This window comes from Erinaceus europaeus, chromosome 7 (assembly GCF_950295315.1).
Source record: "Erinaceus europaeus chromosome 7, mEriEur2.1, whole genome shotgun sequence".
NCBI lineage: Eukaryota > Metazoa > Chordata > Mammalia > Eulipotyphla > Erinaceidae > Erinaceus > Erinaceus europaeus.
In genome coordinates, this window is record NC_080168.1 from 115,832,259 (window position 1) to 115,851,164 (window position 18,906).

General features: G+C 51.3%; 1 protein-coding gene across 1 annotated transcript; it reads left to right on the forward strand.

Moving 5' to 3' along the window:
• The first annotated feature begins 1,672 nt into the window (after positions 1 to 1,672).
• Positions 1,673 to 7,617, forward strand: WNT10B (Wnt family member 10B). The gene is made up of 6 exons (XM_007528518.2): positions 1,673 to 1,834; positions 2,171 to 2,329; positions 3,119 to 3,244; positions 3,409 to 3,671; positions 5,369 to 5,742; positions 6,388 to 7,617. Exons 3-6 carry the CDS (start codon positions 3,165 to 3,167, stop codon positions 6,844 to 6,846), a joined length of 1,176 nt encoding a protein of 391 aa, XP_007528580.1. The 5' UTR covers positions 1,673 to 1,834; positions 2,171 to 2,329; positions 3,119 to 3,164; the 3' UTR covers positions 6,847 to 7,617.
• The last annotated feature ends 11,289 nt before the right edge of the window (positions 7,618 to 18,906 follow it).

Below are 18,906 nucleotides of genomic sequence, written 5' to 3' on the forward strand. Positions count from 1 at the left end.
GCTAGATCCTATCCCCACACCTTGTACCCCAAGATCTGTGTACCCCAAGATCAGTCTCTTTCCCCTCCAGTCAAGGCCCCAGCCCGTGTCCAGGTCTCTCCAGTCCCCGCCCCTCCCCGTTCCTGGAGCTGGCCGCGTGCTTGGGGTATTAGGCAAAGGGTGTGCACCCACAGCCCCGGCCAGGCCCCGCCTGCCCCACCACCCTCTCGCTTTGCGGGTCAGTCCTCAGGCCAAGCGGTCGGGCAGAGGGCACTGCGGGCCAGCTGAGGCCACCCAGTCAGCCTGCCTGTGGCCTCCTGCCTCACAGCGGGGCTTGTGCAGGGAGAAGAACCAGCAGCAGGGGCCCTGGGGACCTAGGAGTCCTGAGGCCATTGGAAATCGGCCTCCGTGGTGCCGGCAGTTCCCGCTGACCCTGGCTCTGCCGTGGTGGCACCTGCCTGTACTACGCCTGACTGGAGTCAGAGGGAGCCACTTGAGGAGATGCCTGTCCAAAAGTCCCCCGTGGGAGGAGGGGGCATATCAAACCTCTCCCCCCTCTTTGAGGGACCTGGGTAAGAGCCTTAGGCTCAAAGGACCATTGTCCTTTCACATTCGTGGAGACACTGAATCCAGGCTTAAGGACCAAAGCTAGTAAGTGAGGTCTTGCAGATTCTGGTGGTCTCAGAAGTCACATACAGTGGTCCTGGGCCCTCTTCATAAGATGGAGGAACAGGAGTGTGGGACTTCATCTTGCAACCCCTGAAGTCCAAAAAGCAGACAAAAGCAAGCTTCCTTCTGTGGTCACTTTTGGTTACTCTTAAAAGCTTTGGTGGCACTTGTCCTCCAGATTGTTCATGACCTGACACTTAAAGGTGACTGATAAAATCCCAGTGACGGTCGCTGATCTCAACTGCTCTGCCCCTTAGCTAGCAGTGCCCCCTGCAGCCTGGGCAGGACCTAGGGCGCCACAGAGTTATATCTGGCTGTGCAGTTGAGCTGCAGGGCCGCCACCAAGGAAGAGGCGACTGTGGCTGTGGGTTTCAGCCCCGTGGCTCTGCTGTGTGGGGTGTCTCTGAGTCAACGTGCCAGTCTTGGGTGCTCAGGGCCAGCCATGCTTTGGGCTGTGGTCTGGCAGGGGCGGGGGGGGGGCGGCTGGGAAGCCTGGGGGCCCTTTCTGGCAAAAATAGCCCACAGTGGTTAGAACTGGGCGGGTGAGTCAGGCAGGAGCGTGGTGGTGCCTAACCCCTTCGCTGCTGCTGGAGCTCCCTAAGTGAGCCTGCCTTGGTCTGTGTACCCCAAGATCAACCCCCACCTCCAAGTTGGGCTGGGCTTTGTTTGGGATCCTGAGGCTCTTCTTGTCTCTTTTGAAGCTGGTCTGTGAGCCTGGAGCAGAAGGGGGGCACCCAGGGTGAGAGTTGGGACTGCAGGACAGCAGCTTTCTGGGGGCAGTGGTGCCTTGGTGGCCAAGGGACGTGAAAGGGCAGGAGGGCAGGAGATCTCCAGGGGCTACGCAGGCCTCTGCTCTCTTGGGCCAGGCTCCGAGGCTGGCACTGACCCCTCCCAAGGGGCAGGCACAGGGCGCAGAGGTGGGCGGAAGCCAAGCCACCCAGAGGAGAGCTGCTTCTGCGGCTCCACTCCAGTGCCGTCCACACACTCCTCTCTCGCAGGAGGCTCTGCAGTCACCCAGAGTCCTTTCCCCGTTGTGCCTTTACCCCGTCAACCGTGCCCTCCAGCCGCTCTGCTCTGCGGGGGAGACTGAGGCAAAGGAGACAAAGACGATGAGAGACTTGCTCCCTGGGACTGGCTCCTGGCTCCCCAGTTGGGCTCAGTGCAGCCTTGGCCAGACCTGGGGCAGGTGAGAGGGGCTCCTGCTACCTTCCCCTTCTGCAGGGCTAAGCTGAGCCCAGGCGTCGGGGGAGAGGGTGTGTGTGTGTGTGTGTGTGTGTGTGTGTGTGTGTGTACACGTTGGGAGGAGGGGGAGCAGCTGTGCTCCCCGGGTCAAGGCGGGGGGGGGGTGAGTGAGGAGTGGGGTGTGGATGCCCGGGGCTCTGGGAGGGGCCGCAACTCTGTCAGCCGAGACTGAGCAGCCTGTGAGCTCTGAGAGAGAGCCAGAGCCCCTAGCTCTCTGCTCACCCGCTCGCTCATTCGTGTTCTCCGGCACTCCCTCCCTCTCTCCCTCCCTTCCTCCCAGCGGCTGCCGGGGAAGCTGCAGAGAGGAGTGGCCCTGCCCTGGAAGAATGTGGCTCTACCGAGGGGGCAGAACCTGACAGTCTCCCCGCGGGTTGAGCAGCCCAGCCCAGCCTGGGCACTCTCCCCACTGGTGTCGCACCCTGAGCTGGAACAGCTGGAGGTAATGGGGAATGCGAAAGCCAGGAGGGAGGGAGGCTGGGGTACAGAGGTAGGGAGATGGACAGACACTAGCCTCCTACAGGGGCACAGACACGCTGAGAGGACCAGAGACACTGCTAGAGATAGGGCAGGGGCAAACCAAGGTGAGCCCCAGATCTGGATGGGCAGAGGGGAGGAGGCCCTCAGGCACCAGATGAGGCGATGTGAGGGAGAGGGCCCTGTTGTCAGGATGGGCGGAGGGAATGGAGGGCAACTCAGCACCCCGAGGTCCCATTCTGGATGCAGCCTGGCCTCCTCCAAGTCTTGACTTCACCGAGTGGCAGCCCCTGTCTGTCCTCTGAGGATGGTCCCCTCCTCTCTCCTCCTGGGGGCTGCCAACCTGGTTGTACTTGGGGGTGACATCCCCATAGTCCCCCTTTGTCCCTGCCCTGCCAGTCTAGGTGATGAACCCCCTCCCAGCATCTCCCTTCCTAGCTTTGTGAGGGCATGAATCTATGTTGGATGAGACCTTGCCCAGGGAGTGGTGTCTGTGAGTCTGTCTGTCTGTCTGAATTTGCCCATGGATGTTTGTGTGCTGGGCACTGTATCTGGCTCCAGGGACACTGGCATGACCCCAGCTACCAGGCCTGTACTCCCCCTGCAGTGCTCTGGGGCTCTGGGAACCTAGGGGCTGTTCTTACAGGTTTTTTTATTGAGGAGGGGCATTGAAGAAAGGCTAGTGGGTGGCACTGGTGACTGAGTGACTGAGACAAGTCCCTCTTCAGTCTCCTTAAGCCTCCCTGTCCTGCAGGCCCTGATCCATCTGCCCACCGGGGCCCTGGGGCCTGGGCTTGGACATGCCTAAGCTGGAGGAGCCCAGGCCTCGGCCTCCGCCCTCGGGTCTCGCGGGTCTCCTGTTCCTGGCACTGTGCAGTCGGTGAGCAGCCCTCCCAGGCCGTCCTCACCCAGCTTGAGAGAGAGACCAGCCCTGGGGAGGAGAGCCTGCTGGTGCAGGGTGGGGGAGGCTGAAGGGTATGCCAGGCTGGGACCACCCCCCCCCCCCCCACACACACATACCCCCAATGCCTTCTCCCTCCCCAGGACTCTCAGTAATGAGATTCTGGGCCTGAAGCTGCCTGGCGAGCCTCCGCTGACCGCCAACACCGTGTGCTTGACGCTGTCAGGCCTGAGCAAGCGGCAGCTGGGCCTGTGTCTGCGCAGCCCCGACGTGACGGCCTCGGCACTGCAGGGCCTGCAGATCGCGGTGCACGAGTGTCAGCACCAGTTACACGACCAGCGCTGGAACTGCTCGGCCCTGGAGGGCGGCGGCCGCCTGCCGCACCACAGTGCCATCCTCAAGCGGGGTGAGCCCGGCGTGGGCGTGGGGGGCCCGGGGCGAGCAGCAGTTCAGCAATGGGGAGGGGCCTCTCTGGGAATTTCCCCGGCCGGGAGCCGCTGAACTGCGCTGGGTCGGGCCCCTTAGCGTTTGCCTTCCACCTGCGCGCTGCGGGCAAGGCAGCTGGGTCTCTGCTCCGCTTCCCTAGCCCCCCCCCCCTTTCCGGCCTTTGCCCAGCTCTTTCTGGATTGCACCTGTGAGCGAGAGATGCTCCCAGCCCTGAAAGCTTCAAACGCTCCCCCCCATTATTAGCTTCTCCCACCCCCAGTTGTCACCCCCCTTCTAGGGACAAGTCCAGGCTGGTGTCCCCAGAGCCTCAGCGGGGGTGGGTGACGCCCCCAACCGTTTAAGGGTTAAATCTACTCCCCTAATTGCCGGGGTTTCCAGGAGCCAAAGCTGGGAACAAAGACCCTGGTGGCTTTGAACCTGAGGAGTAGCCCCCTCCTCTGTGCTGCCAGGGCCCCAGGTGCCTCTCACCTGAGCAGGTGAGGAAGGGCTGGAGGGACAGGGGACAGGTCAGTGTGGGCCTGGTCTCAGAGATCTCTTGCCAGCTGGCCTTTGCTCCTGGGAGGGAGGAGTGAACATCTCGTGGGGGCAGTCTCTTGGGGACTACAGGGTTAACAGACAGCTGCCATCTGTGGGGGAATTCCCAAGACGTGTGCAAACAGCTTCACCCCTGGAGGCTTGGGGTTGGGGGTAATGGGGAGGTTGGGCCAGGAGCCCTGCATCCTGGGGTGGAAGAGGCCTGGCCCCTAAGGGGGTGCTGGCTCTTATCCTCTCAGAGCTCCAGGAACCCCCTGCCTAAGAGGAAGTTAGAGACCCCTTTCTCCATGTAACCTGGGGGAGGCTATGATAGTCAAATGAGAAAGAAGCTTGTCTATCTGCGATTGGGAAAAGGCTTATCACCTTAAGCCTCAGTGACCCCCCCCCCAAACACACACACACACACACACACACACACACACACACACACCAAAGAATCCAACATTTCTAAAGGGCTTCCCCCTCCCAAACACTAAAGGGACTCCCCTTCCCAAAGTTTTATAGAGTAATAGCAGGTTAGGCTAAACTTAAAGGGCAGTTTTGAAGAACAAATATAAAACTAGACACTGGAAAGTGGAAGGAAGGCTCCAGTGCTCCAGATGTTCTGGGGGTGCTGGGGTGTTTGAGGATATATTGGTTAAAAGATGGATTAAAAGGATGCTGGGAAAGAAAAAAGAAAAAAAGAACCCCCAAGGCCCCCTACCCCACCCAAGCTCCCTGCAGGGCTGGGGGATTTCTAAGGCTTTCAGAAGTTGAGCTCAGCAGCACATCTTCAAAGGCTTCTGGGACTCCCTCTTAGTCATGTCCCAACCCCAGGGGTCTTTCCCCGGGCTAGTTCTTTCATCCACACCTGAAAACCCCAGAAGAACAGAGTGAGCAGGGATCTCAGAGAGCTCCCCTCTCTCTCTATAGAGGAGGAAGTGGGAGCTTGGTGCTTTCTCTTTCCTTTGTCATCCTCACTAGGTGGCTGGCAAACCCAGCAAGCACAGGGCAGGGCCAGGAATCCTCACCACCTGGCATCAAAGAGTGGCTGCTTCTTTCCTTCTGCCTCCCACTCCCAGCGTTCTGTCGACCAACTGTCAACCTGAGCCCCTCCATCACACCCTTTCTGTCTGCCTGCAGGTTTCCGCGAGAGCGCCTTCTCCTTCTCCATGCTGGCTGCGGGCGTCATGCATGCGGTGGCCACGGCCTGCAGCCTGGGCAAGCTGGTGAGCTGCGGGTGCGGCTGGAAGGGCAGCGGCGAGCAGGATCGGCTGCGGGCCAAGCTGCTGCAGCTGCAGACACTGTCCCGGGGCAAAAGCTTCCCCCACTCCCTGCCCAGCCCTGGGCCTGGCTCAGGCCCCAGCCCTGGTCCCCAGGACACTTGGGAGTGGGGGGGCTGTAACCACGACATGGACTTTGGAGAGAAGTTCTCTCGAGATTTCTTGGATTCCAGAGAAGGTCCTCGGGACATCCAAGCTCGGATGCGAATCCACAACAACAGAGTGGGGCGCCAGGTATGTGTATGTGGGTGCAGTGCATGACCTGGCCCTCCGCCTTGAGAGGGCTGGCTAGAGTTCGGGGGACACAGCGGAGTGAGGGAATGAGATGTGGTAGGTGACTGCCACGCGCCATCTGGGTGGCCTCAGGCCAGTCACTCAGCTTCAGTTTTGCCTGTGTAACGAGAATCTAATGATACCTCCTTTACTTCCATTCAGCGCGAGCTAGCAAACAGCACAGCCAGCTTAGTGTCTAGGCCTTGGCAGGTGCTCATTACCTGGCAGCTTATTACAGCGGCCTTCTCTGCAGGGTTTAGAGGTGCCGCGGGCCAGACTCCGTGCTTCAGCAGTGTTCACCCCGGAAAGGCCCTGGACTGGGGGTGGGGAGTCAGGGCAACTGGAGTTGAGGCCTAGCACTAGTCATTTACAGCTGAATCTTACTGTTATCAGCTAGTGATTAGAGATGAATGAGTCACTGGTCTTAGCTCTATAAGCACAGAATGAGGGAGCTGGGCTTTTAGTCAGCCTCTCAGGGCCCTCCCTCTCTGCTCCAATGTTCCATGGCCATTCTTGCCTTGAGTTCTCTCTCCTGGTGCCTTTTGCTAATTCCCCTCCCCTGTGCCTCTGGGCTCTGCCCTTCACCTCTCCCCTCTGATGCTCTAGGTGGTAACGGAAAACCTGAAGCGGAAATGTAAGTGCCACGGCACATCTGGCAGCTGCCAGTTCAAGACCTGCTGGAGGGCGGCCCCTGAGTTCCGGGCAGTGGGGGCAGCACTGAAGGAGCGGCTGGGCCGGGCCATCTTCATTGACACCCATAACCGCAACTCCGGAGCCTTCCAACCCCGCCTGAGACCCCGGCGCCTCTCGGGAGAGCTGGTCTACTTTGAAAAGTCTCCAGACTTCTGCGAGCGGGACCCTACTGTTGGCTCTCCGGGCACAAGGGGTCGGGCCTGCAACAAGACCAGCCGCCTGCTGGACAGCTGTGGCAGCCTGTGCTGTGGCCGTGGGCACAACGTGCTCCGGCAGACACGCGTGGAGCGTTGTCACTGCCGCTTCCACTGGTGCTGCTATGTGTTGTGTGATGAGTGCAAGGTCACAGAGTGGGTCAACGTCTGTAAGTGAGGGTCGGTCTCCCGGTGGCCTGGGGAGATGGAGGGTCCCAACTCCAGCCAAAATTTTGTTCCAATTTCTGTCTTCAGGGGCCAGTCTTGTCACCTAGAGCCTCTAAATGTCCCACTTGGAAATAGCTTTGCAGGTGGCAGAGATCAGCTGGGTGCTGTGGGGTGCGGCCCCCTCCCCCAACATGGGGAGTCTGGTGGGGGAGGCTGTCACCCCGCTTTTGCTCCTTAGACACCTGAAGGGATGAAGGTAAAGTACACTGTATTGCTTCCCATCCTCTGTCCCTGGGATCCCTTTAACTTTGGTGTAGAGTCTTCTGGCTGTGGCATCCCTATTGTCTGACCACGCCTCTCCTTTAAGGAGTAGTCCCAGATTGCAGGTGTGGGGAAGCCCAAAGGCCTGTGCACAGAAAGAGACTACGTTCTTGCTTGCTGTTTCTCATCTCACTCCTCTGCTATAGCCTAGGCCCCTAGGGGCTGAGGAGAGGGTGACAGAGGAATTTTCCTTGGAAAAGGACTAGAGTGCTGCTGGGGGTGGAGGTGCAATGAAAGCTTTCCCCACATCTTCTGTCCAGGCCTTTTGGAAAACTAGCTCCGCCTGTGTCTGTCTAGAGGTCAAAGGACACACCCTCCATAGGAAGGAAGAGTTTCACCCAAGACTCTCTGTCTCTTTGTCTTTCTTCAGCAAGAGGGATGGGAACGGATAATTTATTGTACTGAGACTCGTTCTTGGTTGCTGTTTGGAACTAAAATAAATTAAGTTACTGGAACGGTGGATGCTGATGGTGCATTTTACGCCCTCACTTGGGATCCCAGACTGTGGACTTCTTTTCCCCGAGAGTGAGCTGCCCTCAGTGGCTTGAGTCTGTGAAATACTGTCCAGACACACCATTTAGTTAGTTGCCATGGGAGACTTATGGGTGTGAGGCGCCAGACACTCAAACATAGACCCAGATTTCATGTTGATCACTGCCCTAGAACAAGGGTTGGCTTCTCTTTTTTCCTGTAGAGGCCTTACTAGCAACAATATTTAGCTCCCATGGCCTTTGTTCCAGCTATTCTACTCTGCCATCGGTACTCAGCTCTGTTACTGTAGACCCAAAGTAGCCATTCATATACCACAAATAAACCAATGGACATGGCGGTGTCCAACACACTTAAATGATGAAACAGGACTGGATTTGGTCCTATACCTGACCCAGCATCTTCCAAAGCCCCCAGGTTTCTGGGTGGGTCACATCCTTTGACCAAGCAGAGTAATAATAACCCGTGGAGGTGGGAGGAGAACTGGAAGACAGGGAAGTCCGTACTGCATTCTGTTGATCCCTACCCTGAACCAGGGGGTTACTTTTGTTTTGGGCTTTTAGTTCTGAATGTGTCTCAATATAGAACCCAGACTCAAGGGGCCAGGTGTTGGTGCGCTTGGATGAGCACATGGACTCAGGTTCGAGGTGGACCTTCATCTTCCTCTTTTTCTTGTTTTTTTTTTCATTTTTCTCCTTTTTTTCTTCCTTTCATTTTTTTTTTTTATTTGCACGAGGCAGAACCCAGAACTGCAGACATATATACATGTGTAGCCTGCACGCTACTATTTTTTAGTTTTTTTTTAATATTTATTTATTCATTCCCTTTTGTTGCCCTTGTTTTCTTGTTGTAGTTATTATCGTCATTGATGTCATTGTTGTTGGATAGGACAGAGAGAAATGGAGAGAGGAGGGGAAGACAGAGAGAGAGGGGGAGAGAAAGATAGACACCTGCAGACCTGCTTCACCGCCTGTGAAGCGACTCCCCTGCAGGTGGGGAGCCGGGGGCTCCAACTGGGATTCTTACACTGGTCCTTGTGCTTTGCGCCATATGTGTTTACCCCACTGTGCTATCACCCGACTCCCTGCACTCTACTGTTGACTTACCTTTCTGGTCTCTCTTTTTTTCCCCGCTTCTGTAAGCCAGTGAAATCAGATGTTATTGCAACTGGGGAACTAGTTGAGGTGGTAAAACATAGGCCTGTTTTACCTGTTGCTCCCAGTTTGATCCCTGGCACCATGTCCACTAGAATGGCACTCTGGCTAGTATCTCTCATGTGAAACTTTTGATCTCATATGAAATATAAAGAAGAAATATTTTCTCTCTCTCTCTTTTTTTTTTTGCCTCCAGGGTTATCGCTGAGGCTCAGTGCCTACACTACAAATCCACTGCTCCTGGAGACCATTTTCCCCCCATTTTTATTGGATAGGACAGAGAGAAATTGAGAGAGTAAGGGAAATAGGGAGAGAGAAAGATAGACATCTGCAGACCTGCTTCACTGCTTGTGAAGTGACCCCCCTGCAGGTAGGGAGTCGGAGGCTCGAACTGGGATTCCTATGCCAGTCCGTGTGCTTTGCAACATGTGTGCTTAACCTGCTGTGTTACCACCCAGTCCCAGAAGAAATACTTTTTAAAAAAATATTTATTTTATTTATTTATTCCCTTTTGTTGCCCTTGTTGTTTTATTGTTGTAGTTGTTATTGTTGTTGTCGTTGTTGGACAGGACAGAGAGAAATGGAGAGAGGAAGGGAAGACAGAGAGGAGGAGAGAAAGATAGACACCTGCAGACCTGCTTCACCACCTGTGAAGTGACTCTCCTGCAGGTGGGGAGCTAGGGTTCGAACCGGGATCCTTATGCCGGTCCTTGTGCTTTGCGCCACCTGCGCTTAACCCGCTGCGCTACAGCCCGACTCCCGAAGAAATACTTTTTAAAGAAGAAAATAAATATTCTTTTTTAAAAAATTGTTTACTGGGCAGGGGTAAATAGCATAATGGTTAAGCAAAAAGACTCTTGTGCTCAAGGCTCCAAAGTCCCAGGTTCAGTTCCCTGTATCACCAAAAACCAGAGCTAAGCAGTGCTCTGGTTTAAAAAAAAAAGTTTATTATTGGGGAGAGACAGAGAAATTGAGAGGGGGAGGGGAGATAGAGAGAAGAAAAGAAACAGAGAGACACCTGCAGCCCTGCTTTACCACTCATGAAGCTGTCCTCCCGCAGGTGGGCACCAGGGGCTTGAACCCAGGTCCTTGTGCTTAGCAATGTGTACACTCAACCATGTGTACCACTGCCTGACCCCAGAAAATAAATATTCTTAAAAAGAGAAAACCGTAGCTTCTGGGGCGGTGACTGACTCAGCGGCCCTGGGTTTAATACCTGACACCACAAGTGCCAGAGTAGAGGACTGGTCTGTCTCTGTCAGAAATAAAATTTAAAGGGCTGGGCAGTGGCCCACCCAGTTAGATAGAGACAGAGAGAGATGGAGAGGGGAGGGGGAGATAGAGAGGGAAAGAGAAAGACAGACACCCGTAGCACTGTCTCACCAATTGAGAAGCTTCCCCCTGCAGATGGAGACAGGGGCTCAAAACTGGGTCCTTACACATTGTAACATGTGCGCTCAACCAGGTGCGCCATCACCTGGCCTCCTGTTTTTATTTATTTATTACTGGATAGAAACAGAAGTTGAGTGAGTCGGGCGGTAGCGCAGCGGCCTAAGCGCACATGGCACGAAGCGCAAGGACCTGTGTAAGGATCCCTGTTGGAGCCCCCGGCTCTCCACCTGCAGGGGAGTCGCTTCACAGGTGGTGAAGCAGGTCTGCAGGTGTCTCTCTTTCTCTTCCCTTCTCTGTTTCCTCCCCTCCTCTCTCCATTTCTCTCTGTCCTATCCAACAACGATGACATCAATAACAACAACAGAAACTACAACAGGAAGACAACAAGGGCAACAAAAGGGAATAAATATATAAAAAAAAAGAAACACAAGTTGAGGGGCCGGGTGGTGGCGCACCTGGTTGAGCGCACATTTTATAGTGTGCAAGGACCTGGGTTCGAGCCCCTGGTCTCCACCTGCAGAGGGAAGGCTTCACAAGTGGTGAAGCAGTGCTGCAGGTACTGTCTCCTCTCTCTGTCTCCCCCTTCATCTCAATTTCTGGCTGTCTCTATCAAAGAAAGAAAGAAAGAAAGAAAGGAAGAAAGAAAGAAAGAAAGAAGGAAAGAAAGAGAGAGAAAGAAAAAAGCAGAAGAGGAATGGGAGGATATTCAGAGGGAGAGAGACAGAGACACACCTGCAGCCCCTGCTTCACTGTTTGTGAAGCTTCTCCACTGCAGGTGTGGACCAGGGGCTTGAACCCGGGTCCTTGCACACTGTACTGTGTGTTCTTAACCAGATGCGCCACCACCAGGCCCGAGACTCTCCTTTGCTTCAGGCAAAGAGTCTCGAGTGTGCACAGGGGCATGGGGAAGAGAAGGGTCGCAGCTGAAGGGAAGTAAGCCATGAGAGGGGAGGCTAGTAGGGCAATCTGGAGTGGGGGTTCACATTCTGGACAAGGAGGAGCAGCTCAGGTAGAGCTGCAGCAAGAATCATGTAGCTTTGCCCCAGTTCCGTCCTCCCTCGGGCTCCCCCTCGGGCTCCCCCCCCCCCACAATTCTATGGTCAGACACACTCTGTGGCAAACTCTTAAGCCCCAAACCACAACCTTGAGAGATTCCGAAGGGATTTTGTGAGCAAGGCCAACACCTCCCCTCCCCACCCTTCCTCTGGGCACACACACTGGGCTGAGGCCCAGGCCTGGTGGCTACAACTGCAGCCTTTGCTGAGCTCCAGCGGCAGTGGGTGTTGGCTGGGGGTGGTGGTGGTGGTAAGCAGACCTCTGGGCCTCCTTAGTTCCGGATGAGTTTTTCTCCCTTAACCTTCTCAAGTGGCTACGAAACTGGGGAGAGGCAGTGACTGCCTGTCTAATCTCTGCTCTCTGTGCTCCTGGTTGCTCCCTGGGCACCTCCCAGTGTCTCTGTGACAGACACTTTCCTCTCCAGACGCCAGAATGGTGAAGGCCAGAGTGGCTGGAGATACTACAGGCTTCATTGGTCATGACTCAAATACCACAGTGCTTGCTGCTAACTACTCCGTTATTATCCCTCTGTCCTGTCATACCTGGGCCTCAGCCTCAAGAGGATCTGTTATCTTTAGCAGGAATATTGAGAGCTCCCACCTTTTTTCCCCTTTTCTTTTTGTGGCCTCCCTAACATGAGATTTCTCTGCCGGGGGCTGGGGAGAGGGTCGTTAGGTTTTCATTCACATAGAGAAAGGGAGAGACATCACAGCATCCATTAGCACTTCCTCCCTCCAGTACCAAAGGACTTGACATGTAGTTTGGGACTTGAACCTAAGCCACATGCATGGCAAGGCATGTGTCCTACCTGGTGAGCTATCTCTCTGACCCAGGTTCCATTTAAAAGTTTTTCTTATTTTTATATTTATTTATTTTCCCTTTTGTTGCCCTTGTTGTTTTTTTATTGTTGTTGTTATTAATGTCATCATTCTTAGATAGGACAGAGAGAAATGGAGAGTGGAGGGGAAGACAGAGAGGAGGAGAGAAAGACAGACACCTGCAGACCTGCTTCACCGCCTGTGAAGTGACTCCCCTGCAGATGGGGAGCCGGGGCCTCAAACCGGGATCCTTATGCTGGTCGTTGTGCTTTGCGCCACATGCGCTTAACCCACTGTGCTACCAGCCGACTCCCCCATTTAAAAGTTTTTCTCTGGGGCTGAGTGGTAGTGCCCTGGGTTAAGCACAAGTGAAGTGCAAGGATTGGAGTTAAGATCCCAGTTTGAGCCCCGGCTCCCTGCCTACAGACAGGTGGCTTCACAGACGGTGAAATAGGTCTGCAGGTGTCTGTCTTTCTTTTCCCCCTCTGTCTTCCTCTCCCTTCTCAATTTCTCTCTGTCCTGTCTACCAGCAACAACAATGACAACAACAAAAATAATAGCAACAACAACAACAATGGAAAAAAGATGGCCTCCAGGGGCAGTGGATTCATAGTGAAGGCCTAGCGATAAGCCTGGGGGCAAAAAAAAAGTTTTTTTTTTTCTCTTAAAAGTCCTATTACTGCCATATATATGACTTTGGAGCCTCAGGCATGAAAGTCTCTTCGTATAACCATTGTGCTACGTACCCTGTGCCACTGAATCTTATCCAGAAAGGAAACCTACTGACCTTCAGCTGTATCAGGTCTTAGCTCTGTGTGAACCACTGAAGTGAACCACTCCTTTAAGTGGATTTATTAACAGGCTGAAATATTAAATCTTACGGGCGGGATACTGTTCTTCAATAGTGATCATCTATAAACTTGATTCTTTTTTTTTTTATTTTCTTTAAACATCAAAGAGATAATCTATGAGCAAATCTTTTTTAAAAAAATTTAAAAATATATTTACTTATTCCCCTTTGTTGCCCTTGTTGTTTCATTGTTGTAGTTATTATTGATGTTGTTGTTGAATAGGACAGAGAGAAATGGAGATCAATGAAACGAATCCAATTACAAAGAAGACTGAGGCAAGTATAAACCTATGGGACTACATCAAATTAAAAAGCTTCTTCACAGCAAAAGAAACCACATTCTCACAGAATGGGAGAAGATCTTTACATGTCATACATCAGATAAGAGTTTAATAACCAACATATAGAGAGAGAAATGGAGAGAGGAGGGGAAGACAGAGAGGGGGAGAGAAATTGAGAGGCAAGTGGGAGGTCGAGAGGGAGAGACAGAGACAGAGAGACACCTGCAGCTCTGCTTCACCACTCATGAAGCTTTCCCCCTGCAGGTGGGGACCGGGGGCTCGAACCTGGGTCCTTGTGCACTGTGATGCGTGCACTTAACCAGGTGCGCCACCACCTGGCCCCCCATTTTTTCTTTATTTGATAGGATAGAGAGAAATTGAGAGGAGAGGAGGAGATAGAGGAGAGAAACAGAGAGACACCTGCAATACTAGCCTCACTGCTCAAGAAGCTTCCCCTGCAGGTGGGAACTGGGGGCTCAAACTCAGGTCCTTGTGCATGGTAATGTGTACACTCAACAAGATGCACCACAGCCCAGCCCTTTATTTGTTATTTTTTTATTTTTGCCTCCAGGGTTATCACTAGGGCTCAGTACCTGCACTACAAATCCACTGCTCCTGGAGGCATTGCAAGTGCCAGCCTGATGCTCTGGTTTCCTCTCACTCCTCCTTTCTCCTTAATAAAAATAAATATTAAAATAAAATAAAAATGTAAAGATAAAGACTTTTTCCTGGGGCTGGGTGGTGGTGCACCTGGTAAAGGGCACACATTGTAGTGTGCAAGGACCCGGGTTCAAGTCCCCAGTCCCCACCTGCATGGGAAAAGCTTCATGAATGATGGAGCAGGTCTGTAGGTGTCTCTCTGACACTCTTCCTTTCCCTCCCCTCTCTATTTCTGGTCATCTCTATCCAATAATTAAGGAGAACAAAATAAATAAATAAATAAATATTTCCACCACCCCCCCCCAGAGCACTGCTCAGCTTTTAAAGCTTAAAGTGGTGAGTGGGCATAGAAGTCTCAGACATGAGAGTCTCTTTGCATAGCCACTATGTTATCTACCCCCACACAATTTTATTTATTTATTTATTTATTTATTTATTTATTTATTACCAGAGCACTGCTCAGCTCTGCCTTATGGTGGTGTAGGGAATTGAACCTGGGACTTTGGAGCCTCAGTCATGAGTCACTTTGCATAACCATTATGCTACCTACCCCCACCTCCCACTCAAGATAAATAAATTTTATTTGGGGAGTCAGGTGGTAGTGCAGCGGGTTAAGCACACATAGTGTGAAGCGCAAGAACCTGGCCTAAGGATCCTGGTTCGAGCCCCTGGCTCCCCACCTACAGGGGAGTCGCTTCATAGGTGGTGAAGCAGGTCTACAGGTGTCTGTCTTTCTCTCCCCCTCTCTGTCTTCCCTTCCTCTTTCCATTTCTCTCTGTCCTATCCAATCAACAACAACAACAATAACTATAACAACAAAAACAAGGGCAACAAAAGGAAAATAAATAAATTTTGAAATAAATTTTATTAAAAAAATAAACTTAGATAAAGTGGTGACATAACTGGTTGAGTACACACATTACAAAGGACCCAAGTTCAAGCCACTAGTCCTCACTTGCAAGGGGGAAGTTTCATGAGCAGTGAAACAATGCTGTGTCTCTCTTTTTCTATTTATCTTCCTCTTCCCTCTCAATTTCTTTCTGTCTCTATTCAAAATAAATAAACATTTTTAAAGCTTACTTAAAAATAACAAATTAAATTTAAAGTTTTTATATATTGATGAGACACAGAAAGAGAGAACCAGGATGGGGGAGATAGCATAATGGTTAAGCAAAGATACTTTCATGATTGAGGCTCCCAGGTTCCGGGTTCAATCACCTGTACCACTATAAGCCAGAGCTGAGCAGTGCTCTGGTAGAAAATAGAAGAAAAGGGAGAACCAGGGTATCAATTTGACGTGTGAAATGTTGGGAATTGGACGAGGGGGGTCTCACGCATGTAAGCTCATTGGTTTGCCTACTGCTACAAAGCCTCCCAGGCTGCCACTTCCCACTTCTTAGCAGAGTCCCATAAGGCATGTTAGTGTGGTTCGGGCATTAGGAAATGAAATTTTTCTTTTCCTTTCTTCCTTTCTTTCTCTCTCTCTCTCTCTCTCTCTCTCTTTCTTTCTTTCTTTCTTTCTTTTTCCCTTTTTGTTGCTCTTGTTTTATTGTTGCTGTATTTATTATTGTTATTGATGTTGTCGTTGTTGGATAGGACAGAGAGAAATGGAGAGAGGAGGGGAAGACAGAGAGGGGGAGAGAAAGATAGACACCTGCAGATCTGCTTCACCGCCTGTGAAGCGACTCCCCTGCAGGTGGGGAGCTGGGGGCTGGAACCAGGATCCTTAACACGGTCCCTGCGCTTTGCGCCACATGCGCTTAACCCACTGCGCTACCGACCGACTCCCTCTTTTTAAAAAAATATTTATTTGTTTATTCCCTTTTGTTGCCCTTGTTGTTTTATTGTTGTAGTTATTGATATCGTTGTTGTTAGGTAGGACAGAGAGAAATGGAGAGAGGAGGGGAAGACAGAGAGGGGGAGAGAGAAAGACAGACACCTGCAGACCTGCTTCACCGCCTGGGAAGCGACTCCCCTGCAGGTGGGGAGCCAGGGCCTCGAACCCGGATCCTTATGTCGGTCCTTGCACTTTGCGCCACCTGCGCTTAACCCACTGCGCTACCGCCTGACTCCCTCTTTTCTTTTTTCTTTTTCTTTTTTAGATAGAGAGAGAAGGCAGAGAGAGAGTGAACGATACCATAAAGAGACCAACTTTTCTTCAATGCCTTGGGGGCCAGGCTTGAACCTGGGTTGTGCACAAGAAAGTGGGACTGTAAAACCTACTTTTGGTGGTCAGTATAGACAGTAAACCTGATAAGGTGTTTCTAGAAAGGCCTAGGAAGGGCAGGGGTAGATAGCATAATGGTTATGCAAACAGACTGTCATGCCTGAGGCTTCGAAGTCTCAGGTTCAATCCCCTGCACCACCATAAGCCAGAGCTGAGCAGTGCTCAGGTTAAAAAAAAAAAGAAAGAAAAAGAAAAAGAAATTCCTAGGAAAAGAATAGTTGGGTGCTTATGTTTTTATTTATTTTTAATTTTTACTTGGATAGAGACAGCCAGAAATTGGGGGAGATAAATAGGAAAAGAAGGAAAGGGAGAGACAACTGCAGCACTGCTTCACCGCTTGCAAAGCTTTCCCCCTGCCGGTGGGGATTGGGGGCTTGAACCTGGGTCCTTGCGCATTGTAACCTGTGCGCTCAAGCAGCTGCACCGCCACCTGGCCCCAATCATGTTGAGGTATTATCAGAGGATTCACCTGAGTTTGTAACCCTGGAGGTGTCCTCTGTCATTTAAAACAGTTCAAGAATGGGGAGATCATGTTCTTCTTCTTCTTCTAGCATTTGCCCTTCTTCCGTAGCCAGTCAACAGCAAAGCTGTCAGGAGCTGCTTGTTGCTGGCTTTGAAAGTGACTGGGATCCATGTGGATTCAGTCGGCTAGGAAGGATCATCAGTACTCACGGGATGCACCACGAGAAGGTCGATCCAATGCAACCCGGGAGATCATGTATTGGGTCAGAGCACCAACTTGTATGCCTGAGTCCCCAGAGGTTGCAGGTTCAATCCCTGGCACCAATTTGTGGCAGAGCAGTGCTCTGGGTTCTTTCTCCTCTCTTTTTCTTTTTCTCTCCTCCTGCTTTTATTTTATTTTACTTATTCATTCGTTTTTGTCATCAGGTTTATTGCTGGGGTCATTACCTACACAACTATACCACTCCTGGCAGGTGTTCCCCCCCTTTCTTTTATCTGACAGAGACAGAGAGGAGCAGGGGGGAAGAGGAGAAAGAGAGATACCTGCAACACCACTTGTGAAGTTCCCCTCCTGTAGGTGGGGCGTAGGGGTTGAACTGGGGTCCTAAAGCATAGGAACATGAGCACTACTGGCTGTACCACCACTCTATCCTCTTTCTCTCAGTAAATGCATATTTAAAAAATTTAAATAGAAAGCTTAATTAAAAAAATAAAAACAAGTAGGGGGGGGGGATAGATAGCATAATGGTTATGCAAAGAGACTCTCATGCCTGAGGCTCTGAAGTCCTAGGTTCTATCTCCTGCACAATAAGCCAGAGCTGAGCAGTGCTCTGGTGTTTCTCTCTGCGTCTTTCTCTCTCTGCATCTCTCTCAAAAATAAAATAAAATAAAAACAAGTGGCTGGGGAGGTGACTCAAGAGCATTCGACTTGAGTGCCTGCGATTCCCAGTTGATCTGGCCATATGTAGCAACCAGAATGATATTCTGGCTTTTTTCTTTTTAATATTTTTTAAATCTATTATTACTAGTATGTTACAAGACTGTAATATTACAATGTATAGCTCTACACCACACCCACCACCAAAGCTCCGTATCCCCACCACCATACTTCTCACAAATCTTAGTTTGCTTGCTTCTGTTTTGTTTGGGCTTTTGGGGGGCATGTTTATGTAAACCAGGTCTCTAGATTCCGCACGAGTGCAATCATCTGGTAGTTGTCTTTCATGTCTTTACTTATTTCACTGAGAATATTTACCTCCAGTTCCATTCATTTTGTCCCAAGGACACTGCATCATTTTTTAAAATTATTATTATAGAGTAGTAGTCTATGGAATATATACCCCATAACTTTAAAATTTTAAAAAAATATTTATTTATTCTCTATTGTTGCCCTTGTGTTATTGTTGTAGTTATTATTGTTGTTGTTATTAATGCCATCGTTGTTGGATAGGACAGAGAGAAATCAAAAGAGGAGGGGAAGATAGAGGGGGGAGATTGAGAGAGACACCTGCAGACCTGCTTCACTGCTTGTGAATTGACTCCCCTGCAGGTGGGGAGCTGGGGGCTCAAACAGGGATCCTTAAGCCGGTCCTTGCGCTTTGTGCCACCTGTGCTTAACCCGCTGCACTACCACCTGACTCCCAACTTTTAAAGATTTTTAAAAAAGTATTTATTTTTCCTTTTGTTGCCCTTGTTTTTTATTGTTGTAGTTATTCTTGTTGTTGTTACTGGTGTTGTTGGTGGATAGGACAGAGAGAAATGGAGAGAGGAGGGGAAGACAGAGGGGGGAGAGAAAGATAGACGCCTGCAGACCTGCTCCACTACTTGTGAAGTGACCCCCCTGCAGGTGGGGAGCCGTGGGCTCGAATTGGGTCCCTTACGCCGGTTCTTGCCCTTCGTGCCACCTGTGCTTAACCCGCTGCGCTATCGCCCGACTCCCATCCCATCACTTCTTTAGCCAGTCATCTGTTGATGGGCATTTAGGCTGCTTCCACTCTTTGGCTATTGTGAATAATGTAGCTGTGAACATAGGGGTGCATAATTAGTGTTTGAATGTCCACTAGATAAATGATTCTGGCTTCTTTCTCATGTAATTTTTTCTCTCTCTCTCTCTCTCTCTCTCTCTCTCGCTCTCTTCCCCAAATTGAGGGTGAGAGACCGAAGAGAGGATAACACAGCTTCCTCTTTGCATGATGAACCCACCTGGCGGCTGCGGGCTCAAATGCAGGCCCTTGAGTATGGTAAAGTGTGTGCTCTACCAGCCTCTGCTTTGATTTGATTTGATTTTTTAAAGATGTATTTTAGGGGCTGGGTGGTAGCTCACCTAGTTGAGAGCACATGTTACAATGTGAAAGAACCCG

Coding starts and splice junctions, on each gene's coding strand:
- WNT10B (XM_007528518.2), top strand. CDS start 3,165: ATGCCTAAGCTGGAGGAGCCCAGGCCTCGGCCTCCGCCCTCGGGTCTC. Junction 3,672..5,368: donor CAGTGCCATCCTCAAGCGGG/GTGAGCCCGGCG, acceptor GTCTGCCTGCAG/GTTTCCGCGAGAGCGCCTTC. Junction 5,743..6,387: donor ACAACAGAGTGGGGCGCCAG/GTATGTGTATGT, acceptor CTGATGCTCTAG/GTGGTAACGGAAAACCTGAA.